The 25,692-nt window shown below is 37.4% G+C and overlaps 3 protein-coding genes and 1 long non-coding RNA gene across 6 annotated transcripts; 2 read left to right on the top strand and 2 right to left on the bottom strand.

The window, feature by feature from the left end:
* Positions 1-319: 319 nt before the first annotated feature.
* LOC145902332 (heterogeneous nuclear ribonucleoprotein K-like) lies at positions 320-2,308 on the top strand. Its single transcript, XM_082990265.1, has one exon. The coding sequence runs from the start codon at positions 371-373 to the stop codon at positions 1,403-1,405; it is 1,035 nt and encodes a 344-aa protein (XP_082846391.1). The 5' UTR covers positions 320-370; the 3' UTR covers positions 1,406-2,308.
* A 25-nt stretch (positions 2,309-2,333) lies between these two features.
* Positions 2,334-11,245, top strand: LOC145902315 (DNA repair protein RAD50-like). Its single transcript, XM_082990245.1, has 27 exons — positions 2,334-2,474; positions 2,813-2,926; positions 3,082-3,203; positions 3,266-3,451; positions 3,543-3,675; positions 3,869-4,078; positions 4,291-4,447; positions 4,619-4,818; positions 4,977-5,108; positions 5,164-5,244; positions 5,378-5,529; positions 5,703-5,903; positions 6,047-6,222; positions 6,342-6,463; positions 6,697-6,827; positions 6,911-7,097; positions 7,562-7,685; positions 7,754-7,842; positions 8,001-8,137; positions 8,365-8,536; positions 8,780-8,896; positions 9,013-9,140; positions 9,391-9,519; positions 9,582-9,763; positions 9,923-10,062; positions 10,214-10,347; positions 10,517-11,245. Exons 1-27 carry the CDS (start codon positions 2,346-2,348, stop codon positions 10,692-10,694), a joined length of 3,963 nt encoding a protein of 1,320 aa, XP_082846371.1. The 5' UTR covers positions 2,334-2,345; the 3' UTR covers positions 10,695-11,245.
* Positions 11,246-11,558: 313 nt separating this feature from the next.
* On the bottom strand, positions 11,559-12,696 carry LOC145902346 (uncharacterized). The gene is made up of 4 exons (XR_014402596.1): positions 12,603-12,696; positions 12,074-12,166; positions 11,898-12,017; positions 11,559-11,844 (listed from the first exon to the last, which is right to left on the bottom strand). It is a non-coding gene; the product is annotated as an uncharacterized LOC145902346 (long non-coding RNA).
* Positions 12,697-14,081: 1,385 nt separating this feature from the next.
* LOC145902319 (arf-GAP with coiled-coil, ANK repeat and PH domain-containing protein 2-like) lies at positions 14,082-25,185 on the bottom strand. Of its 3 annotated transcripts, XM_082990250.1 has the most exons (28): positions 25,050-25,185; positions 24,587-24,644; positions 24,357-24,415; positions 24,237-24,297; positions 23,994-24,047; positions 23,557-23,615; positions 23,245-23,428; positions 22,788-22,832; positions 22,556-22,651; positions 22,382-22,456; positions 21,680-21,780; positions 20,890-20,938; positions 19,996-20,157; positions 19,824-19,868; positions 19,497-19,587; positions 19,130-19,267; positions 18,821-18,954; positions 18,512-18,600; positions 18,223-18,394; positions 17,996-18,059; positions 17,394-17,474; positions 16,563-16,619; positions 16,268-16,340; positions 16,004-16,121; positions 15,747-15,855; positions 15,483-15,594; positions 15,358-15,416; positions 14,082-15,246 (listed from the first exon to the last, which is right to left on the bottom strand). In XM_082990250.1, the coding sequence occupies exons 1-28, from the start codon at positions 25,109-25,111 to the stop codon at positions 14,984-14,986; spliced, it is 2,670 nt and encodes an 889-aa protein (XP_082846376.1). In that variant the 5' UTR covers positions 25,112-25,185; the 3' UTR covers positions 14,082-14,983. The 3 variants fall into 3 exon arrangements, with proteins under 3 accessions (XP_082846376.1, XP_082846377.1, XP_082846378.1); XM_082990251.1 differs by lacking the exon at positions 17,394-17,474; XM_082990252.1 differs by lacking the exons at positions 16,563-16,619; positions 17,394-17,474.
* Positions 25,186-25,692: the final 507 nt, after the last annotated feature.

Genomic DNA, 25,692 nt, shown 5'->3' with positions numbered 1-25,692 from the left:
TCGCCTTTTTTGGAAGAATTATCGATGCAGATAGTTATTCTATTGTCCGTTATTACTTAAGTTAGAACAGTTTAATCTGAAATGGATAGAATTGGTGCCGATTATAGGCCGTCGGGGTCTCCACAGCGGTGAGGAATAGGCAACGAATTAACAATAATCCGATCCCATAATAGACTTGAAAAACCCTCTGGCGCATGGGATATTTTTTGCCAAAAATAGGAACAAGACAAGATGCCGCGGGAAGGGAATGGTTTGTGGAACTGAATAAGTTGCGGGTTTTCATTTGTTTTATTTCATCATATTTGTGTTATGCAGTGTATATAGGGAGTCGTGTCTGAATAAATAAAGTTTATTTGTACAAATCAGCATCATGGCTGACTACCAAGCAGAATACGAAGGTTATGACCAACAAGAAGCTGATTACTCGGCAAATGGTGGAAATGGAGCCGAAAATCAAGATCAAAATAACTACAAGCAGGAGTTTCAACCAGATGTTGGGGCCAAAAGATCCTATGACCAAGCACAGCAGGGAGGTGATGGTTTCACTCCAGCAAAACGATCAAGAAATCTTGATGAAAATGTTGATTTTAGATGCTTAATTCCTTCAAGAACTGCTGGTGGCATAATTGGCAGAGCAGGAAGTGTAATTAAGCAGATGCGAGAAGATTATAAAGCACAAATTCATGTTCATGACAATGAATCGGATGAACGTGTGATGCAGGTTAGCGCTTCCATCGAAAACTGTGGAAAAATTGTGGTTCAAATTCTTCCAGTGATCACGGAAGGTGGGAGGTTTCAGAAAGGTGAAGAAGCCCCAAAGTTCAGCCTCAGAATGCTCGTCCACCAGAGCCAGGCTGGAGGCATCATCGGGCTGAAGGGTCTGACAATAAGAGATCTGCGAGCCAAGACTGGAGCAACGATAAAAGTGGATCAGGATTGCTGCCCAGGATCAACGGATAGAATCTGTGTAATATCAGGCACCAGTGACGTCGTTTCCAATTGCATCAAAAGCATCTTGGAGCTGTTGCTTACAATTCCACCTAAAGGACCGATACAAAACTATGACCCAGGATTCTGTGGAGATTTTGGGCAGCCCAATGATTTTGGGTTCCAGCAGTTTGGGGACGGGGGGTTTAGAGGTGGATTTAGAGGTCGGGGAGGAGGAGGAGGGGGTGGTGGCAATTTCAGAGGTCGTGGATTTGACAGGGGCGGCAATAGAGGGGGTGGAAGAGGGTTTAACCAGGGCTTTGGGGGATTCAATCGTGGTGGTAGGGGTGGTGGCCCGCCTGGGGGTCCAGGACCTCGGGGTGGGGGCCCCCGTGGTGGTAGGGGATTTAATCGGGGTCAACGTGGTGGGCCTCGTGGTAGAGGTGAAAGGGGGGGTAGGGGCCGAGGTGCATTTTGAAAAGCTAATCCACAAATATGAAACATTTTACAATGAAATTTATGTCTGGACATTTTGTGAAGTGAGCTGTGCAACTTGAACTAGGTGCTTACTCAAGCTTGTAATATCTGATTAAGCTTGAAAGGTCACTCGACAAAAAAAATGGCACTCTGTATGTAGAAAATGGACAATGGAAGCAATTTGGTGACCTTGACAAAATTAATTCCAGGTTACTGTGGTTGCTGTCAAACAAAGCAAAACCGCGAAATGCAATTACATGTCCCATAACTTTCCAACAGTCATAATCTACCATGTAGTGAATATTTTAAATGTTTTCGTCAGCCATATGTAATCTTTCTGTTTCTGTGAGTCGTTGTCAACCATTTAAAATTTGCAATCCAACTTCTGTGTCAATAATAACTTGTCAGAAATGTACGGAGCCCTATTTAACATTGGGTCATTTCACTGGTCATGGGTTGATTTTCTTCCATTTTTTACTGCGTCATAATTTGCCAAATATTATCATCAACATGAAACCGCTCTTGGTCAAAACAAAATATTTTTCACCCCTCCCACTATGGCCTATGACACTTTTTATGAACGTAGCTTTTTTATCATTTCTGTTTTGTCCGGTCATGAATCCCGTTATTGTCCAATACATAGTTTTTGTTTAATGCTGTGTGTAAACCATCCACAAGCTCAAAAATAAATTGTAGTTTTTACCAAAGAGTACGAACAAGAAGCATTGTTAGTACGATTAGGTTGCTTTCCTGTAAGTTTTGCTTATTCTGTAAATGTCCCATATGTTATTCAACGTTCCTGCTTAAAGTTTTTGGTCTTTTCATTGCTTCCAAAAAAGTGATACAACAAGCATGTTCAAATTTGCAACTTAACATTATGCAAAGCTGCTGGTTTCTTTTGAAGGTGCTTCCCCTAAATAGTAGCCACCATAAACATAGTCATGTCTATGATAGATGTGATGTCAATTATGGGCATTCGGGCTTTTGGCCCAAACGACAAAGACCAGCAAGTCATCAAGTTCGAACATCCTCTGACATTGTTAGTTGGCCCAAACGGAGCTGGGAAAACGGTGGGTGAGGAGAAAAGTGCAGAAAAAACAATGCAGTCAACGCAAAATTAAGTTTTAAAATCCAACACTTTTCCTATAATGGTGGTAAACAAAGAAAACTTGCAATGGAATGAAATGAAGAAGATGGTTGGAAACTGAAATATCTGTACAAAACATTTAGGTCGCCTCGCATTAAACAATAAAATTTACTGGAAAACAGGGGTTCAAAAATTGTAAAGGTCATCTGTACAAACAATATGGGGTTAAATGCATTGATAATCTAACACTGCAAATGGTTTAAATAGGTGAGTGAATAGTCAATAGCTTCATCACTCATAAGATTGGTTTATGGTTTGTAGACCATCATAGAATGCTTGAAGTATGCAACAACAGGAGAACATCCTTTAAACACAAAAGGTGGTGCTTTTGTTCATGACCCGAAGCTTGCACATGAAAATGAAGTCAGAGCTAAGGTTGGTAGGTGTTGCACACTCAGTAATAAACAATCTTTTTTTCCATCACAAATGACAATGGTGCAAATGTTAAAATTTCACCATTTCTTGTGGTTAAAATCCCAATGATTGTCTGAAAATGTGAATCATTGTTTATTGAAGAAATTTTGTTTCAGGTTCGTTTAAAGTGTAGAAATCTTCATGGTCAGACGATCCTTGTCGAGAGAGCGTTGCAGGCGATTCAAAAAGCAAAAAATATTCAGTTCAAAACTCTGGATGGAGTTATTACAAAGGAAAGGTCAGAATCACTATAAAAAAATTATTATTGTGTTATAAAAGTTTTAAGTTGTTCTATTTTAGGAATGGAGAAAGAGTCTCAATTACTTCGAAATGTGCGGAGTTAAATCGTGAAATGGTGAGCACTCTGGGAGTCTCAAAAGCTGTACTCGACAATGTGATATTTTGTCACCAAGAAGAATCAAACTGGCCGTTAAGCGAAGGAAAGTCTGTTAAACAAAAGTTCGATGACATTTTTGCTGCCACAAGGTAATTTCATTTAAACAACATTTCTTTAACATAGTTTTAGTTAAATTTGCGGTAAATTTATTAATTGTGAAAAGAAATTGTATTTTTTCAGATACATAAAAGCTTTGGATGAAATCAGAAAAATTCAAAAACTCCAAACATCAGAAATGAAACAAGAAAATGTGGCGTTGGAATATCTGGAGAAGAACAGCCAGAAAGCTTTGGGTCTTCAACGGGAAAAGGAGGTAGCAATTATGTTGTAACCACAGAAACAAGTGATGTGAAAATGTTGAAATCAACACAACTGATTACAACGCACAGTGCTGAACAAACAAACAAACATCGTACAAAGCCAATGTTCTTTTTGTTTCCTGGTGTACTGGAGTCACAAATATGGGCTGTTAAAAAGTTACTGAAAATGTGAATTGTCTTTTGCAGGATTATGAAAGAAAATTACAAGCGGCCAAACAGAGTTCAGAGGGAATAAATGAAAAGATGCGACCGATCCAGGAAAGACTCACTGAACTTTTAAGGAAGCAATCCCAGATTGTTAAAATGGACGGAGAACTTGGCGCAATGAAGAGTCGTCAGCAGCAGATGGTCGAAGACGAGGAAAAACTGAGGAAACGGATTCGGAACATTTTTAACGTGAGTAATTTAACAAATTTGTCCACCGTTTGGTTTGTATTTTTGACAAACTTAATGCAACCGATGCCACCAATTCAGCTTTACCCGGTAATAAGATGTTGCATCCAGTGTGCATAAATACACATAGTTAAGATGCTAAGTTGATAACACTTGCTGTGTTTCTAACCTGAAATTAAACTTCTATTGACTGATTTTTGTACGTATTTAACCAGGGTTCTGATCAACAATTGAAGGAATTGCAGAAAGAACAGGGGAAGTCCCTGTTGACCATGGAAAGAAATCAACGAGAATGTGAGAGTAAAATTCAACCTTTCCAAAATAAAATGGCGGAATTGAATGAAAAGAAAAACAAGTTGTCTGTCAGAAAAGGTTTGCGTGTTATCTTAAAAGTTGTATTTAAAAATGTTTTTGGAGATTATCAGGGTCTAGATTCATTTTTTGGGGGGAATCACCATACAAGTAAATAAAAGCAGGAGTAATTTTATATTTGAATAAAAAGGAATCCATCAGGGAAAATATTTACGAACTTTTAACATTCAGGAAAACTGGAACAAGAAATTGAAAATGCTGAAGCTCAAAAAGTCACAAGAGACAACTTGATTAAAAGTTTCAATAAATCATACAAGTTTGGAATGGCCGGCCTCAGTATAAGAGAAATTACAGAAGACCAAGTCCATGAATTTATTTCTTTGTTTCAAAATTATGTTGAAGAAGAAGAAAGAAAGTTAAGATCGCAAAAGGTTGTGGATTGTTTGCTAATTAAACTGGAATGTTTTGATGCAAATCAAGATTTTTTTTGTACAAATGTATTTCTAATAATATATTGTAGTTGAAATACTGTTGTGTTTGTTTAACATAAACTTAGCTTTCTGTTATCACGGTTTTCAATCACTTTCAGGTTAAATTGGACGCAGAGTTAAAAGAAGTTGACGGCAACCTTCGCTCTGCGTTACAAGAGAAGACAGAGGTTGCTCAGAGTCATAAACATAAACAAGAAGAATTAACGGATAAAAGGATGAAACATGCAAAGGTTTGGTTGTTTTTTTCTAAAAAACTGAGTACCAGAGTTCAAATGTTCTTTGCAGGTGAAACAAGACTTATCCCGCCTACAAAATGCATCAGACAGCGGTCAGTTGGAATTGCTACAGAGGAAGTTTAACGAAGCTGTGAGTAATAATATCTCTATGTTTCTAATATTATTGGTTACAGAAGTTTGTCCGCAAAATATATTTTGTATACATCCGAGGTTTTCATTTGTTAATTTTTTCGCAGCAAAAGATTTTCAATGTTAACTTTTAGAAAGCAAATCTCGCCAAAGTTGAAAGTTCGTTTGATGCGAAGCCGATACATGAGGAAATTAAAAGATTGAGTTTGAAAAAGAACAAACTTCCCAAACAGATTGAAGCGATTGAACATGAAATTGAAGAACTGCAAAAATCATTAGAAACAAGGTTGGTTTCTGTGTGGACTTCTCCCCTCTGTAATATGTAAAAAAAAACTACTCCAAAAATCAATGAGGTACCTGTTCCTTTCAATAAAAGTGCATTGCTGGTGCTTTCAAGCACAATTAACATTTCTGTCAAAAGTTTATGAACCGGAGTTCTTCAACATTTTCTTGTTATAGAAATAAGTTGGAAATGTTGAAAAGTGAGAAAATGAACAAAGAAAGTTTGGTTGAAGAAATGAGAAGCAAGCATGGAAAAGTTTTACGTGATGTCGGGGTGATGACATCATCCATGTTTCCAGATCAAAAGAAAGTTTCTGATTGGATTTCTCACAAAAATAAAGAGATTGGAGAATTGCAAAACAACTTGGATCATGAAAGGTGGGTTCACTATGACATGTTTATAAGTCTCTGCCAACCAAAACTTAGTGAAATCACCCAAAAATTCCACTTTATGTTGACAAATCTGGTTATAAATGTACATTGTGATATTTGGCCTGAAATTATAAACTCTTTTCCAACAGACAACAAATGAGCGTGAAAAAAACTCAGCGTGAAATTGTGAGCAAAGAAATGATGGAAAAGAAACGGAAACAAGAACAATTGGATGGAGACTTGTTCGAACTTTGTGGGTCGAACGACCTTGAAAGTGACCTTGTACGACTTGATAAGGAAATACAAGAGTTGCAAGGAAACAAAGGTAACAAGATGTTTACGATAAATAATTAAAAAACATTTATTATATTACAGCTCGTGTATCCCCAAAACCAAATGTTTGTTTGTGCATTAGAACAACCTTTTATAATATGTCTGATGTAGGTCTTACCGATGGAATTCAGTATATGTACAAAAAGTTTTTGAAGAAGCTCAACCCAGAAGGACAACACGACAAAAGTGAAATTCCCTGTCCACTGTGCCAGAGACTGTTTGAAGAGACCTCGGTTTGTACACAGAGTTTATAATGAGTTTGTACAAATATTTAACATTGGAGAATCCAAACAAGAGTAGGTTTATCATTTACAAAGAGTTATTATTTTTGGAAGAAACATCCTGCTAATTTACATGGATTTTATTGGAAATAATTTGTCAATAATTTTATGTCGGTCTTGTTTGTTCTGTAGCTCCCTCATTTGGCTGTTAAACTACACCAATAATATTAATGTGTTTTTCTCAGGAAATTGATGAACTTGCAGAAAGTTTGCAACAAAAGCTTGAACTTGTCCCGAAGAAGCTTGACAGCCAGATGAGGGAGCTACAGAGCAAACAAGACCGACATAAAATTCTGCTCAACAACAAACCTAAAAAGTGAGGGTTCCATAAAAAAATTATTTGAAACACTGTTATCTTCTTGCCTAAGGTGTTTCCCCTAAAATTTATTTTCTCCCCAGGTTGGAGCTGGATCGTCTCGGAAGGGAAATCCCCAAATTACGTCATCGTGAGAGTGAGTTGAACAAGAAGTTGGATGAGATTGATGGAAGACATCGGATGCTGGAGGAGGAGATGACCAGGATGAAATCCGATGAGGAGAAAGTGAGATCTTGTGAGTCCGATGTTGCTCAAGTTGACCGACTAGTGGTGAGTGTTTTGAAACTCTTCTGGTGAAAATGTTGGGGAGTTTGCCAAAATATCCTTAAAGAATCTTGCAAAACCATATTTGGGTTTAGGAAAAAATATTTGTAGGCAGTGAATTTAACAAGATTTGTTCGTTTGTTTTATGTCTGATATCCACATTTCAACTTAAATTCAGTCTTTTTTTTCTTCCGCACGAAATTGGGAAAGTTTGTCGCTGAGAGCTCTGTAATATTAGAGCAGTGATTCCCAACCTTTTTGTAGTTGCGTACCACTTGCAGGTAAAACAATTTCCACGCGTACCACCCAGTTGAGTGTTACAAAGTAACCTAGGGGATGAAGTAACTAATACTTTGGGATCACTTGCATTTTTTTCATCTCAAACTATATCCGCAAATTACCGAAAGATGCTCGCGTGCCACCGGTTGGGAAACACTGGATTAGAGTTTATCACGGTTTGTTGTTCTCAGGCCGAAGCGAAGAAAGTTGAACTTGAGATTGTCCGTCTCGAGTCACGTGTCCCGATGACGTCATCGAAATCATTGGATGAGCTGAATGTTGAGAGGAAGAAATTATCTCAAAGTTACAATGAAGGTTGAACAACGTTTTGTTTTGTAGTGAATATATTGGAGTTGTTTGTGTTCAACCATGTTGTCTGTTAGCTCTGCAGGGGATTGAGGACAAACGACGGGAAATACAAAATCAAACTTCTTTCGTCAACGAGATGAAGGAAAAAGTTAACGCGGCTCAGGTTTGAAAACTTTCTGTTTGTCCGGAAATTCATGACATTGTGGATTTCCGTCATAATTTTGTTGGTCAAATTAAAATACTTTAAATGACATTTTGTTTCGTTTCAATAGTTGTGATTGAAATAACTTTTCCCACCATTTTAATTCGTGCATCTTTTAGGCGGAGAAGTTGCAGCTCGAAAGTGATTTGCAAAAATCCCATCAGCTCAAGGAACAAAATGACGCGCTCTGTGGCGACATCTCGCGTTTGAAGAATGAAATTGATGAGCTTAAATTGAGACTTACACCTTTGGAAAGGTGAATTTAATGAAATATCAATTGCAGGGGATATTGAATGCGCATAACCCTTATTGTGGTATATTTTATTATTTATTAGAAGCCACCCGGGTGGTAACGTTTAACTGCATGAAATTTAAGCCACCACAGGATATTTGCTTTGAAAAAAGGCAAAAGTTCTTTTTCATGATAATCTACTGACCTTGCGATCTTTTTCTGTGCAACTTTGAAACAATTATATTTCGCAGGAAAGTGGAAGCGCTTGAAACGAGAAAATCAAAAGTTTCAAAAGAAAACGACAAAAAGATGCAGGAAAACAACCGGGAATTCCAGAATCTTCTTTCACAACAAAGGGAATTTATTGCGAAACATTCCGATATTGAGAAGTTTGAAGCATCCGGTGTGGGACGTCAGTTGAAGGTGAACTGTGCCGGTGGTTTTATTGTATAGGGTTTGTGATTGTGCCGGTGGCGTAAAAGTTATAAACAACGGCATTTTGCGGTTTTTCAATATTTTTTTATGGTTAATTTTATTGTGGGAAATTTCCCAAAACTTCATCAGCTGAAGAAGAATGTTTGAATAAATTATGAAAGTATGTAATTACACAAAAATTATCAAACTGTAAAATTATTTTTAATCGAAACCTCTGCAAAATGGTCCCAGGAAACAACGCGAGAGATCGAGGAAAAAGTTGAATCGAAGCTCGAATTGTTACGTCACAATATAGAGGAAGTGAGAAACAAAGTGGCGAGTTTACAGAAGGAAATCGCGACCTGCACAGTAAGTCACGTGGGTAAACCTGCTTGTTTGGGGATTCCCCGCGTAGCTGTGTGGTTAAAACGTGGTCTGAGTTCGCTGTAGCGAAGCGGGATATTTCACTAGTTGTTTTATTCGAGGATCGACAGCGAGATTTGGAAGACAACTCGGCTTTAAGGGAGAGACGTCAGGATATTGAGAAAGTGAAGAAAACTGTGAAGGATTTGGAATCGGAGTTGGAAGGAATGGACGCGGAAAGTCTTCGGAGGTTTTTTATGAATTTAAATATTTTTAGGGTTTTTTGTGACAAATTCAACAGAAAACTTTTGTCGCTAAACTTTGGTTTTAATTTATGGCGATTGCTTTGACAAACTTACACTGTCCCTCTACCGGTGTTGTTTTAGTGCTTATTTTATCTTTACACGTGATCTTACCGAAAAAAGGGTCGAGAATTAATTTAAATGTTTGCTTTTGCGCGATTGTGACGACTAACATTCCACATGTTTATGACGTAACAGAGAGATGATGAGGTTGGACCAGGAGCGGAAGAAGTTGGATGCAGAGGAGCAAAGATCCCTCGCTCGCCAGGATGAATGGAGGAGGGAGTTGAACAAAACGAAACTTGAACTTGGAAAAGACGAATACAGGTTCCATGATGTGGAGGATTAGTATGTTGAACTTTATTAACCTCTCACCGGTTTGACCCCAGGTTAGCGGACGATCGTTACAAGCAGAGCCTTGTGAACTCGGTAACCCTTGAACTCGCCTCCCAAGATCTATCGAAATATTACAAAGCACTCGACCGCGCCATCATGCGGTTTCACCAGATTAAAATGGATGAGATCAACAAGATTATCCGTGACCTCTGGCAACAAACTTACAGAGGGAAAGGTCACAAGTTGGAAACTAAATTATAACTGATTTTCTTCCAAGTTAAAAGCGGAAGGATTGTAATTTGTATTTTTTCATCCAATTAAATTTGCCACAAACACTTGTGACTAAAATAACTTAACTGAGGAAACTTCTAACCACCAACGAACTGGGTCACAGATATCGACTACATAGAAATCTGCAGCAGCGAAGATACGGGATCCAGCGCCATCTCGCGACGTGTGTTTAACTACAGGGTGGTCATGCACACAGGGGACACCGAGATGGACATGAGAGGGCGCTGCAGCGCTGGTCAAAAGGTAAAATTTACGGAAGAGTTTCTCTCATTTCAATAAAATTGATTTTCTTTACTCTCGTCAATTTGACGTTTATTATTTTTTTTAATGGTTCCTTCTGTAATTGGGGAAATAATCAAGTAAATGTAAATTTAATTCCTGTGATTGTTTAAAGGTTTTGGCGTCCCTTGTAATTCGACTTGCTCTGGCCGAAACTTTCTGCATCAACTGTGGCATCCTGGCATTGGACGAACCAACCACAAACCTGGATAGAGACAACATAGAAAGTCTCGCCCAAGCTCTTGGCAGGTAAAAGCTTGTCGCCTCCGACTCCCATACGCTACCACTCCGTTGTTTAAATCGAGAAACGTGGAATGAACTTGACAGTGACGGATAATAAGTATTTCAAATAATAATAATAATGCGTTCCTGCAAATAAACTGCTCTCATGGGATTTCCACCATGTTTTTGATCTCAGCATCATCGAATCCCGCTCCCAACAACGCAACTTCCAACTCCTCGTCATTACCCACGATGAGGACTTCGTGGAGCTCCTGGGAAGATCTCGGTACGTGGATAACTTCCTCCGCATCACCAAGGACGACCGGGGGAAGTCCAAGGTCACCAAGTGTGACATCAGGAGTCTAGAAGGATGAAGCGTGACCACTTGACCAATCATGCGCGTTTATTCAGTCACGTGAACGATCAGCAATATTGATCACAAAGTTCCATTCTACGCATGCTTTTTTTGTTTGCAATAATGACGTAACAATTGTATTCGTGCTGTTGCTTGTTTGTTCACAAACATCGTTCGTTTAATTGTTGCCGAAATGTTTCTTCAAATAAAACGGATTTAAAAATAAATTATGGTGATTTGCGAAAACAGTGGCAGTGGGCGAGCTGGCAAGTGCCAAGCTGCATTAGATGCATAACAAGGTTCGTGGGTTTCCACAGAATCGAAGAGAGCACAACTGTTTAGTTCAGTTTATCTCCCCATCCCACGTCGATTGTTCCTCGTGTTTGGTCGAAATCGGTCATTGTTAGACTACCTCCCTCTTCCCGCCTTATTTCCACCACGTGGTTTTTTGCGACCTCTGTGTTTTCTTCCAATACGAATTTTTGGTTTCCGGGTTTTTCCCTTATTACGATTCTTGGGATCTTGATCACCGTCATCACGATCTTCGCCATTTTCACGATCATCGCTATCATCACGATCATAGTCATCACGATCATCGCTATTATCACGATCATCGCTATCATCACGATCATCGCTATCATCACGATCATCGCTATCATCACGATCATCGCTATTATCACGATCATCATCTCCATCACGATCATCGCCGTTTTCAAGATCACCGCTGCCTCTAGGATTATCACGATCCTCTTTAGGATTTTTGTTGCCGTTTTTCAAACTGGGAACCCCCTGTGTAATGCTATCACTTTGGTCTCTTCCACCGCCAACGTTAGATATATTACCATTACTTGGTTTGCTGTCACTCTCCAAGTTTCCACCGACGTTAGATATATTACCATTACTTGGTTTGCTGTCACTCTCCAAGTTTCCACCGACGTTAGATATATTACCATTACTTGGTTTGCTGTCACTCTCCAAGTTTCCACCGACGTTTGGTTCATCTGATGTTGAATTACCACCAATTGATAAATCCCTACTACCGCCAGGACCACCACTTATTGAATCATTACCAATACTTGTTTGATTAGAAACGTCCAAAGTGTTATTGTGTGTGGTTGTGTTTCCAGTGGTAAGGTTGGTCTCAACTAATGTATCGGGAATTCCAACATCTGCGAACATACTTTCGTTATTTCAGTGAATCAGTTACGTGGAGGTTTTGCACCTGTTCCAAATTCACACAAACCACCATGGAATCCATCTTTGCATTTGCAGTAGAAACCGTTGATGACGTCAACACAGGACCCTCCATTCTTGCAATGGTTCACTGCACAATCGTCACATGCTATAAAGAAGAGGAATTAATGTAAATGTTAAAATTTGTTTACAGAAATTTCTTACTATCTTGCTCATCACTGGGACAAAATGGAGCCTGGCCTTCGGAACTTTCTTGTGTTTCCGAACTTGTGTAAAAACAAGTTGTTTTTCCAATTCCTAAAAACAAAAAAAAGGCTTTGCGTTTTTCTTAAGCGTTTGGTGAAAACTACTCGCTTGCTATGATAAATTAAACCGAATACACAAGTAAGCTACGCATGGTAGAGTTGGCAGCAGGCACATCATTGAACTTGACGGCGACGGATAATAAGGAATTTGTGATCGATCATACAACGCCTGGCGCCCTGATCTAATGGTGAATCATCATGAGCGTAAGCGAGAAATCGACAAAATAATTTTACAACTTTTGCTAAAAATCTCAGGATTTTTAAAACTTAAATTTCGTGCCACACGAGCTCTTAAATGTATCAATTTGCAAAGCGTCGATTGTTGATCGATATTATTTTAATCAGAACAGTCATTGGATGTAGGCGTTGTATCCTTACAAGCACGCTTTCATCTACTACTGCATGTTTCGCAACGATAAAATTTGTACGTTGAAAGCTGTAGGTGACGGGTGAAGCTTGGCATGAAACAGACTCAACTCCGTTACGAGTCGATCCATCATATGATGGTTGACCTCTCGATTTATAGACGGTGACTCTGCATTCCACTTTAGCTGTTGAAAACATACAACACGACGTCGACACTGGGTCACTAGTTTCGTGTGTAAACAACCCTGTTAGAAAAATCATTTCCCCTTCCATTGCCGGCAAAAAATATTATGCATCATGCGAAACTGTCTAAACAAACATTAGTTGTAGGAAGATCCGCTTAGTTACAATTAATTAATGCTGTTTATATGAGTTTAAATTATTTAATTAAATTTTTTAAACCCTCTTTAGCGAGTGCCACTAGATTACAAACAAATTGAGACTTCCAACGAAGATTGAATCAATTTACCTGTTGGACATTCTCCTGAATGGATGGCGGCCTGGCAAATGCTGCCGTGGGCGTAAAACCAAGTCCCGCATAAAGCAGATGAACTTACTGAACAACCAGAAGAACACAACAACAAATTCTCTTCTCTTTTTAAAGTGGAGAATGACGTATCGCACGTAACTGCACAACACAAATACATTTGTCACAGAAAAACAAATCAAACTGCATAAAAATGGATACAATACAACGTGTTTCTCATCAAGAACAATTCCCACATGTAATACGTAACTGCCTGCTATATTGTTGTTTCAATTTGATATCAAACACTCACTGAGTTGTAAGGATGAGGAGGATCCGAACAGACAAACAAGCAACAAGTTAAACATCAACAACATGTTATTCAACAAACCTGTTGCCCCAACCCTGAAACGCCAATATTTCGTCTTCGGTGACAAAGCGAACATCGCGCGTTGCCTGAAGTTCCGCAAACCGAGAGCAGCGCCCGTGAACGCGTCGCGCAAGTTCGACAATTTATCACGTGTTTACAGGCAGCAGTTGTGAGTGAGGTCATACATTTTAACTAAGCCATGGTTTCTTGGCGCCCCACGGCGAGCAAACTGGTTGTGAAGCAAAAATCAGATGTTTCTTCTTCCAGGAGATTTTAACCGCCTCGAAAACCTATAATGTAAATGAACTTAGCCCAAGAATTTCACATTTGCAATAAATTAGTTGACATAATTTGCTTGTAATTTGTTTTTTTTTTGCGGAAGAGGGCGATGAGGTCACGAGCGTTGCAGCAGCGGACACCGCTCTAAGAACAAGTTTGGAAACCACGGATCTCAGCTAATGCGCCCACTCACAATCCTCATATTGTGGTTTTATCAAAAAAAAACAACCTTATAAGATGCTGCAGCCAAGAAACTTCAGCAAAACTATTTTGCCACGTGGCAAATTGGCGCCGTTTTCCAACTTACATGGTAGATGGAGTTTGTTTTAACAAATTTAATTCAGTTGCATCTGTTGACAAATAATGAGATTATGCATCAGTTTGTTACATCGGGAATACTGGATTATGTTAAAATAGAATGAAGCATGGTTTTATTCGGCACTGATGTAAAATGCGTAATACTGGTGCATTGTGACGAAACAAAATATAAAATCACTGACGAACAAACAACATGTGCATAAAAACATTCTATTGTAATTTCAAATTAATTGGTTTAAATACAGCTAATTATAATTAGCGGAAATGAATGAGGCGGAAATTTTAAATCAGGCAGATTCCAAATTCACGATCTTGCTTGGCAATTTCAAAACAGTTGCCTCCTCTCCGCAGGTCAATAAAAAACAATATTGGCTCCATTGGTTATGCACGAAAAGCATGGATAATGCAAAATGTGATTACAATAGTGAAGTTTATATGATGAAAAGTTGTGTGTTTGGGCGGCAGTGTGTTGGTACATCCACGTGTGTGGCACAAGTTTCGGTTGACTAACGGTCACAATTACACAGTGGATGATCTCGTTGGAGTGAAACAACACTTTTAATTTAGTTTGGATTGTTTGCCATCAGGTTTAGGTAGCAACGACGCGCTCAACAAAGGTTTTTACTGACAACAAGCAATGGCTGATGAATGAAGTGCACTATCCTGTGTCAGAATACAACTATCCCAGTTAATATAGAAAGTGTCTGTACCCAGGAAAACAGACTGACATATTTTGACAGGTGACTGTTAGTACGTCACAAGCACTACGTCACTCGGTTGAACAATGAACCACATTCTATTCATCCCATGAAGTGCACTTAGCACAAACGACATTGTCCGAAATATTACAAGGTTTGTTCGTGATGACGTCATATTTTGGCAAGAAGTTGAAGAAAAATGCAAAAATATTGCCCCTGGATGACCTTGACTGAACTTTTGCCCCAGTAGTCATGGCAACGCTGCCTTGACCTTTATGGCGACTTCATATAGCCGACGCCATCTAGTGGCCACTAAACCGAGGATTCTATGCCGTCAAGATCTTCGCTTTCGGCAAGAATCACTTTTCCGCCGTCTGTAATTGCACCGCCCCCAGTTTCCAGTTGTTTGTCGGCAGGTGGCGCCAATGGTGTGGGTTTTTTAGGTTGCTGAAGGGGGGGTTTGGATCCGCCGAGAATTCCGAACATTTTGTTGGCGTCCTGAGCATCAGGGGAATGAACACTGGGAAAAGTTCGCGAGGAGAAATCACGGAAGACATCGGACACAATCGCATCAGCTGTGGGAGTAAATGATCAGGATGGAGTAAGAAGAGCTTTGTGGAACTCAACAAAAACTTAAGATTGCAACATGTTTAATTGAAATCAAAAATAAAGAACCATTCCCTTACTCTGGTGGCCTGCATTATTATCCTCCCTCATCTGGTCGTTCATTTTCTTCAAGCGGATTCTAAACAAATCGTTGCACGGAAGGAAAGTTAAACAATTTGATAATTGTGAAAAGATATCAGCTTACAAAGTAACGATATCAGCATTGGCTGCTTCCACTGCATGGTCAAGTGCTGAAAGTCCGTCCTCATCCACAAGATTAACGTCAACTTTTCTCTTCAGCATCTGACAAGCAACTCCTGGAACACAAACCAATAACATGAGCTGGCTGTTCTCAACGTGAATATGGCAAAGCAATCTTCAAATAAGTTATGGCAACTTAACTAAGTAAAACACATCTAATGTGGTTTATGAGTATTTTCGGTCACATCGCACCACCATTGAAAGTCACCTGTATGGTTGTGAATGCAGGCGTGATGCAAAGCTGTCCGTAATCTTGAATCTATCTCATTAATTTTGCTTCCGTTCAACAAAAGATATTCGCAAGCTGGAATGCAACCCTGAACAATAATCAAAATATCATTACATGCAGTTCAAGATATGAAGATTACTATAACCAGTGAATTTACCAAAGAGAAAAGTTTAAATTTTGTCAATGTGACACGATAATCCCTACCCACACAGTATTGGCATAAAAACACCACATACCACAATAGCAGCTTGCATTAAGGCAGTTTTTCCATCTGCATCTGGATTTTTCCAATTCAATTCAGCTTTGTTACTTTTAGCCAAGATCATCACCGGCAAATTAGCTGCATCCGTGGCCCTAAAATATTTTTAAAAAGTTTCTTTTCATTATGTTAACTTGACTAAACACATTTATTGTGCCTAAAAGACTGCTACTATATGTAATTCTTTTATAACAGATTTAAGCTTTTAAATATTAGTTAAAAATTCAAGATAGAATCATACTTGAATAGAAGCAGGTTTGGGTGGAGTTTGCTGATGTCCATTACGTCACTTTCATTCACCGTCTTAATCGCATCTAAATTTACAACAAGTTTTTACACAAACTTTAACCGTAACGTTTGCAATTACTTTTTAACGCAAATATTCATCAAACATCTTAACAAGAATTATTAATTGTACATGATGTTAAAAGTATTGCAAAATGTCTTATATAGTTGCAAACATTGTTCTTGCATTTTTTGAACCATATATTGTTAATTTTTATGATTAGGGACCAAATATCAAACAATGCTTGTACCAGTTGATGTGGAAGGGCCAAACAAAATCATGTCGTCTGGGACTCCATCTGATTCATCTAAACAAACAGAAAACAAATGCAAAAAAACAAAAACTAATGCAAAAAACAAACAACTTTGCCACATGCTGTCACTCTTGAACTCAAGACAATTGTTAGTTTTCTAAAATGGAGATAGCAGGAATATTTTATTACTTTTAAAAAGTTTTAACCAAAAACTTATGAAAGATTTGCAGTTTATAGGCTGGAATTTTTCTGACATCAATTGGAAATAATTCATTAGCTTCTACTTTTAAATAACACATGTACCAAATGCTATCTCTGGTTTATAAATAGCAATCTGCTCAAAAGTTTCTAAAGCATTTGTTACACACTGCAGAAAGATTAATTGCAATGCTGTTGGTTCAACACAACTACAGAAAGCACTGTGCATTAACACACTTGCAAACTCATGTAATACTTTACTGAGCCTGGCCATGCAACAAGATAGGGGTTGAAAAAAGAAAGACACAGTAAGTTGACTGAAACCATAGAGAAGTGGTTGGTTATTGGGACTATTTTTTTACAAAAAATGGTAGTAATGTGTAATGGTTACAATTTACCACCTGAATGTTTAGCGTGTATTTGCATTCAAACACGAATTAAAAGAGAATCCAGGGACAAGAATTCCCAAAACAACAACGTGATTTCATCTTTGTGAAAGTATTTGGACAATTTGTTTGAGGTTTGTTGGTGTAGAAATAGTTGGCACTGGAATTAAGAATAGGATAGTGCTACCACCCAAGGAAAGTGCCATGCAAGGGAGGGAATCGCCGTGCTGGAAGGGCAACTTACGTGAGTCAAAGTAAGAGAAGAGGAAGTTAAGTTCATCGTGTTGGAAGAGCGAGTCACGCTTGCCACTTTCAACTTTTAACGCTGTTTAACAATAATGCACTCACATAAACTTAAGTAAGTTTTTGTTTGCGGTTAATTTTGCCCAGGGTTTTATATCAAAGTATTGTGGTGGTTTTAATGCTTTTGTGCATGTGGACATCTCGCTCCTCGTCAAATCAACGTTCAAACCACATAAAATTTATAAAGTCAACAGGATTTGTTTCAACAAGAATGTCTGTTCCATCGACGAATATCAACACAAGATAAAACTTTATTTAAAACTCTGTCTTGGGTGATATTTCCTGTGACACCAAAATTAGATATTGCAAATGGGGTTGCAACCCATAGTTTGGGAAACCCCCACTTTTTATTTAAAAAGAAACAAAAATTCCACTCGCAATAAAACTGCTGTGTTAGGTTGTCATGCCAATCTTGTGTTTCGGTATTTCAAAAAAGATTTGCTAGCCCCATGGCAACTGGCATGCTCTCTCTCTCACTGTGGGTGAACATTAACACATGGCATGCAAGATGAGACATGTGGCATGCAATAAGTGACACCCTACCTGTTTCTGGACTGACATCGTCACCCACTACGATTTCTTCCTTGACAGAAACTGCAGCAGTTTGCTAAAAAAATGTTTGTAAATTTAAATAAATCTATTACTAAGGCAGAAAATGCCAAAATAATAAAGGAAATTATGACAATAGAGTTATGATGTCATATTGAAATTAACAACTAGAAAGAATTCCTGGTTTGTTGAAATCAATTTCAGTGCCAAGATAAACTTACATTGTTTGATTTTCCCTGAGTTGCGGCCTTTCTTCTCCGACTGACGGCCCACCGAGTAAACTTCTGACCTTTAACCCCATGGTAAGCTGGTCTGTGTTCGAATACTGAAGGCAGGGTCATCGAGAATTCCTGATCGACATATTTTGATCGAATGTAGGACTGCCGGTCAGGGCTGTGTACAAATGATTCAGGTGATTTTAGATGAGAAACTTGGTGATTTTAGATGAGAAACAACAAATCCATAAACTTTTGTTTTTGCCACTCTGGCAACTACTATTGAGAAACTTACATCGAACAACTTGGTTTGATTTTTTTCTCCGGGGGAAGGTTTGCGTTGTAGATTTCGTTCACTCTTTCGTTTCCCAATCTCATCATAATCTGCAACACAGTTTGTAATAATTTACAATTTCACTGAAGAAATTATTACAATATTTCTCCATTATATGCGCAAAAGAGCCATAATAATCAATGAGAGCTGCATACAGGGTGTATACACGCACTGTTTCGACCTATAAGGTCTCCATTAGTTGTTTTGTATGTTCCATGCACAGTTATGATTATCATGTAAATTATCCATGTCGATGCAAACTTCACATACTTTCACCACTTCTGGCTCCCACTTGTCCATTGTAAGCGACCTGACCTTTGACACATGAACTCCCATGCTACGATGGACTCCGCTACAATCAATGCAGAGTGTCACACCGAGACTGATACTCGCCCAGCGTGGATCTGAAACAACAAAACTGTTTGAATGTTTGGAATATAATTGAGGACTTAATTGTACATTTTGTAAAAATAATAAAAATTTTAAGATCGAATTTGTTGGCAAATCTTTGTCAGAAAGTTAAGGTACAACAGCCAACAAAAACTTTAGAATGACCGAAAGATAATCTTGAAAACTCACCGCTCCTTCCGCAATCGACACAAACTCTGTTCCCAGGAACTTGGTAAATCCTTGCCATGATATTGTGGCCTCCGTCCTCTAGAAATGAGGTCGGATTCGAATTGTCAGATTTCTTCTGGACAGGACTTTCACCTGACACTTGTAAGAACATAAAAGTAAAAATGTTTAATTTATGTTGGTTTGAAATTTCACAAAACTAAAAAAAATTTCTTGCAAACATTATTTTATAGATATTGATGTTTGTGAATGCTCTTTGCAGGTATTCCTCAAATTCATTTAAACACCACAGTTGGAAATTGTTTTAAACCCAGTTAATACTGTTCAAGATTTTTTCACCAAAAGTTTTCCAACATTTATCTTCACTTACAGTTGCTGTTGGAAGAAGATGAAGACGAGGATCGAGACAGAGGACTGGAAACTGATGTCAGAGTTTTGTTAACTGCCAAGTTGCCTGGAGTCTAAAGGAAAACAACATTGTTCGAAAACAATAACTTATTGAATCAAGCAGTTTTACACTTCTCATTTTTACCAAATTATTTTGAACATAGATTTAACATTTAGTTAATGATTTTTTTGAATGCAAACAAAATTTGATTTAAGTGTCACAAATGTAACCAGCAAACCAAATTGTTTGTAAGTTTAGAAAAAATCTTTAAATGATCGACTTGCTCAGGTCACTGTTACAATTGATTACCTGCATCTCTTCCATCGTCTCTTTGAATGCGTTTCCAATGCTAGACTGAAGTTAAAAATAATTTTCATTACAAACAAAATTACCTTTAAACATTTTTACAAAAGTCACAAAATTAACTAATGTACAGATTTAGTGAATTTTGACTCCACATACTCACATAACATGTAGTTACCTGTATAGCTTTGATCCAAGCCATCCTGGCATCTTCCGTTTCAGCTTGTAGGAGAAAACTTTTACCAGGAGAAATAATTTCGAAGCAAAATCTTCTTTCCACTTCATCGTTCAGGCGTACGGTCACAAGTCTGATGTCTTCAACTATTACCGTCATGTCATCCTGATAAAAAGGTTGTGGCATATTACTATTGGTGTTTAATCAGCCTGGCATATTACTACTGGTGTTTAATCAGCCTGTTGTTTTCATGGTTTCCCCTTACAAATGAAGCACACAAAAAATGGTGACAATATTTTAGATAGAATTCATAGATTTATCGTTCCAGATCTTTGAATAATGCTGCAACAAGCAGAAACAATCTGAACACGTGGAAATACCACAGTTTATCGTGAATAAACACAAACGCTAAGACTGAAAATGTTTTTGTGGTTATTCTGTGTCCTGTTAGTTCTCAAGCAACAAAGCAGGATTCTAATTGCGATTGCGACAAAACAACAACATGTCACTTCCTGTTACTGAAATAAGCAACAAAATGTGTTTTGTTAGCACGAGTCACTTGGTGTCATTCGTCAACCTATATTCATGGCGTTAATCCACACAGATTTTGTAGAACCTTACAAAAAATTACTTCATATTCAGCAAACACTTTCTACAGGGGTGTTGCAAACGCACTAATCGTTTAAACAATGTTTGAAACATTTCCTACATAGGATGCTATATTTCTGTTAAAATTGTATTAAAAAATGTGTTAAAATATTGCAATTATTTTAACAACAAGAAGATTGGGGCACATATTATTGTAATTATTGACCAAGAAATTCATGGAACTAGGAACGCAATGCAACTTAGATTAGCAGTAATATATAGAGGTATGTTGAGTCATACTACACTCACCTTTTTCTTCTGATAAAATAGTTTATTGTCTTTAATGGTGAACCACCGTCTGAAACAATAAACAGTGTGGGTTTATTTCAAGCGTGAGCCAACTCACATAGGGAAGTTGGGTCTTAACGGAAAACTAAAAATATGTTATGAAAATAAAGTCATGTACTGCAAACTTTATAAAAAACTCTGCTCACAAATAGCATGAAAAACATTTTTTAATGCTTACATTATTGACTAAAATGCAGTGATGGAAAAATTAAAGTTAAGTTGAATGTGTTAATGGTGTCTTTTACAAGTTCTTGCATAGTGTGTTTTCAATACAAGGGGTTGAGAATTAAAAACTTGATTAAATTCATTAAATACAAAAGCTTCCTGTACCTTATAACATCTGTTACCAAGTCAATTGTTTCAACAAGTTTTAACTATGGGTGGTTGAATTATAAGCATCAGTTTCCCTCACGCTACAAACGTTCCTACACAACATCTAACTACCGCCTGGCCCACTATTAAAGCCAGCCACCAACTACATAATATCCTTAGTATTAAGCTGGTTTACTAAAAGCCTGAATTATGAATACAACCTCTCAAAAATAACAGATTCAGGCTCAGTTCTTGGTGCAGCTACACCAGACCACCACATAAACTTCTTAACTGATGATAAATATCCCGTTTCATAATTTCTGAAGCCATGTTAAATCATATTATTACTGATACCAACTTCCACTAATCATGTGGCAAATAAGAATGCAACAAAAACAATAAAGATAATTAAATGATAAGCTTTTAAAAGTTCACACACCTGTTCCAAGTCTTGAATGCATTGCTTGCACGCTTGAAAAGATGGCCTTCGATAACTATCGCGTCTGATATGCATTTCATGAACATACCGCTGTCTCCAGTCTACAAAGTGAAAGTGGGTAACAACAAACCACGTCAACTTATACATGAGCGCTTGTAGGTGAGAGTATTGTTGGCACAACAAGTGGAACTCAAGAGGTAGGAAGGGGTTCTGAGTTTTCATTTAGATTGGTTGTGACCCCAATTGCTTGGTTTTAACAACTTTGTGTTGGAACTCTGTGGTGTAGTTACATAAACAGTCAGGAAAATTCATGCAAGTACTTTTATAAATTATTATAAAACAATTAACATCATATTATATGCGCAAAAGAGCCATAATAGTCAATGAGAGCTGCATTTTGTAAAAAAGCCATAATATTGGAGAGCTGCAGACAGGGTGTTTCGACCTGTAAGGTCTCATCAATGCAGCTATTAACAGTGCCACTGTGCTTTTACACTGGTTGTTTAGATCCTAAATTGACGAAACAGTGTGTGTACACCCTGTCTGCAGCTCTCCAATATTATGGCTTTAACATCAGTTGTTCAGATCTTAAATTGAAAAATGTTGGTTGTGGCAGCAATATGCATTCAACTGTGAACTAAACCGAAGTAGCAGTTTTCCCTATTTGTGTTGGATTAGTAGTATGTCACACAGAAATCATACCATGGAACGATGTCTTTCTTGGTGAACCAACATTGACTTGCGTTGAGTTTCAGTTGATTTTGTCATTTCTTCCAGCTGTGGAAACAATTTATGAGGTTGTGTTTGAAATTTAACTTCGTAACTACAAATAGTTTATTCAAATCTTCATTAGCATAAAGTTTGCATGTTATTCACCTTAGTTGATGCTTCCTTCAGGAAAGGTTCCAGATCTTTTAGAAGGTCGTAACCTTGATGGAAGAATGTTGACAGGGCGTGCATGTATGAAAGCATCTGGAAATAAAATACACAAAAGTAACAAATTGTGTGATTATTACTGAGCATTTACTCCAGTACTAATGGAGAGTTTTACTTCCAAACAAGCCACATTAGCTTGAATATTATGAAAATTCAATAAATCTGGACATACTTTGTCGACGATTTGAAATCGCTTCTTCTTGTGTAACAAGTTTGTCTGTCAACAAAAACATGTTGATGTTAAATACCAGAAACTACAGACACAGAAATGAAACCATGTTTACGCAAACATTTTATGATGCACCAAACTGATTTATTGACCACATTGTCAGTTGCGAATCCTATTGAGAATTGCATTGCTAGCACTAGATTGTCCTATTGCCCACACACAATGAGTCATAACATGAACAGAGTGAAAGTGATCGCGGGTCAATTGCTTGAAACCAGAACAGATTATATTTGAAACATAAATGTACAAATTCTATTATCTTTTCTTCATCACCATAATGTAATAGCAATGTTTTTGCAATATATATCAAATTTTCTAAATTTAACAAAGGCAGGTAAAACTTGTGGAACTTATCAAATGCAAAGTGATCAAGTTGACGTTATATTGAACTACTTCTTACCTCACTGACATAATCCATTGAAACGCTTCTGAATGAATTGCGTGTTGAATTTAAGTGGGTTACAGCTTCGTCAATTTCATGAGGTTTTAGTCGACTCACGGCAGCGTGTTTACTCATAGCTGACGAATATTCATCGGACATTTTGTCAAACACTTTCTTCACTTCGCGAACATGTTTTACATCTCTGCAATTCAAGTTTACATTACAGTTGTATCATAACATGCGGTTTATAATTATGTACGTTTTTAACATTTTAGTTTTCAAATCTTTCAATCATTTAAAACAAACTTACATCCCACTGTATATACTTACTCTTTAAGAAAGTTGTTCAATTGAGTTTTCACTGAACGGTTTGCTTGGTCATGCAAGGTCTAAAACAATACATGTATCATGAATACTGCCACAATTTACTACCAAATAATTTTCTCAATTTCCTACATTAAAGCACTGAATGTATTGACAGTATTTAATAGTGGTGGACTTAACTTACAACAGGAAACGGACCAAACATTGCAGCAATGTATCATTGAAAGTAGTGGAAAGTTAAAGGAAGTACAAGAATTGCATGAGTAGATTTACAACTAAGCACAGACTTATAGTTATTTGCAAAAATAGTTATTTGCAATTGTGTAAGAATGCAGCATATTATATTTATGGAATGCAAACAGGGTAAGAATTTATTTCAGTCACAGTAGATCCATGATTTTATTTCCTTATTTGGTCGTTAAAGAGAAGGAAAGGTCACTCACAGTTTGAAAGTTTGTGAGTTCGTTCATAGTTCCGACAAACTTCTTAAGAGATTTCTGTGATAAAGCATTGTTGTGTTGGAAAAATGGCCACATGAAAATTTTCACAACTACAGATATTATTGCATAAATCAATTTAAAAAAACTATGACAATACTGACATACCAAAAACCTTGCATAGTTTTTACTTAAATATCAATGCTGCAAATATTGTATTTAACTATTAATGAACAAACAAGCACACACCTGCACAAAATCATTGTCAGCATTCAGTGACGCCATGTCTCCAATACTTTCAATAAAACCCCTTAAAAAGCATAATTTGTAAGTCTTAATACAAAATCGCTACATTTTTTTCACTTATACCTGGTTGCATTGTTGTAAACCTTTCCTGTCTCAATCGCGACATTGCAATGCTTTATCACCTGAAAGGAGATAACAGAAAATATTTCTCAAATTCTAACTCGACTGAATACGTAGATGAGCAACTTTGAAAATGAAACCAACAAATCTGATTATTTTTGTTGAATAATATGGGACAAGATTTTTCACTCATTCAATAAAACAGTAGCAGATTATTACATCACAATGGTCACCTTATCAAGATGACTTTCCAGGGTGACAACATCTATTTCCGATTGGTGAACTTGTTCCCTGTAAACAGTTCAAAAATACTTTTACAACACATTTAAATTTTGCATTTCAAGTTTATCCAAGTATTTGTGGATAGTATGTCTTAACAGTAGATACCTTTTAAAATAAATTTAAAAGAACAAATATTTTATTTTCTTAACAAATATAAATGTTCTTATTATATAAAACATATATATGTTGCTTGTTGTAAACATGATCCAGCTAGGCTGCAATGCCTGGGCTGCTAAGCCTGCAAACCTCATGATCGCGATACGATAGCTGTGATCGCCAAGCAAGGACCTGTGCAGTGGGGCGATCCTGCCAATCATGCCATTTCATGAAATATTACTGTGTTGTTGTAAACATTCTATATTTTGCAGTGGTTGAAGTTTTATTATCATGTAAAAATTTTGTCATAAAATTTACCTAAAAGTTGGAGAATCCTTCACACATTCCTCAAATCCAATGAAATAATTGTCATTGGGCATACTGTAACCACTTTACAAATCAAAGTTAAGAATTAACAAAATATTCACAACACCCGAAATAATTTTAATTTCCTAAAACAACGATCAAAGAGCAAACTTATTATTAGTAAAGTCAGATTTTTATTATTTACGTTCGTAAAATGTTTGCGATTTTTTTAAAGTATTTAAAACCAATACATGTGTTTCAACCGGTCTCGTATCAATAGCTGACCACTACGATGGTTGCTCTGTCAATTATTTAAAAGTTAAACATGCAATTGCTGAGATAAACTAACACACAGTCACACACTGACTCCAATGCAGTCAAACATGAAAGCGATGCGAAAATGATTTTATCATGGGGGAATTTACCTTACGCTCACACCGCTTGGTGCGGAAGCGAACAAAGCAACAGGAAAACATCTTTCAAACTTGTTAACAATCTGATAGCACTTATTGCAGAACGAAAAACTCTTTACAGAAGTCATTACTATTTCTTCAAGCAAAGACCTCGTTGCACATTCCACACCAAATTAATCCCTGTGCCTGGAATGATCGGTGGCTGTTGCAGCAAAGGTAAGGTGTTGGTAGCGGATTGTACA

This window comes from Ascidia mentula, chromosome 5 (assembly GCF_947561715.1).
Source record: "Ascidia mentula chromosome 5, kaAscMent1.1, whole genome shotgun sequence".
NCBI classification, from domain to species: domain Eukaryota; kingdom Metazoa; phylum Chordata; class Ascidiacea; order Phlebobranchia; family Ascidiidae; genus Ascidia; species Ascidia mentula.
The sequence above is the reverse complement of the archived record's forward strand: the minus strand, read 5'-3'. Positions and strand labels throughout refer to the sequence as shown.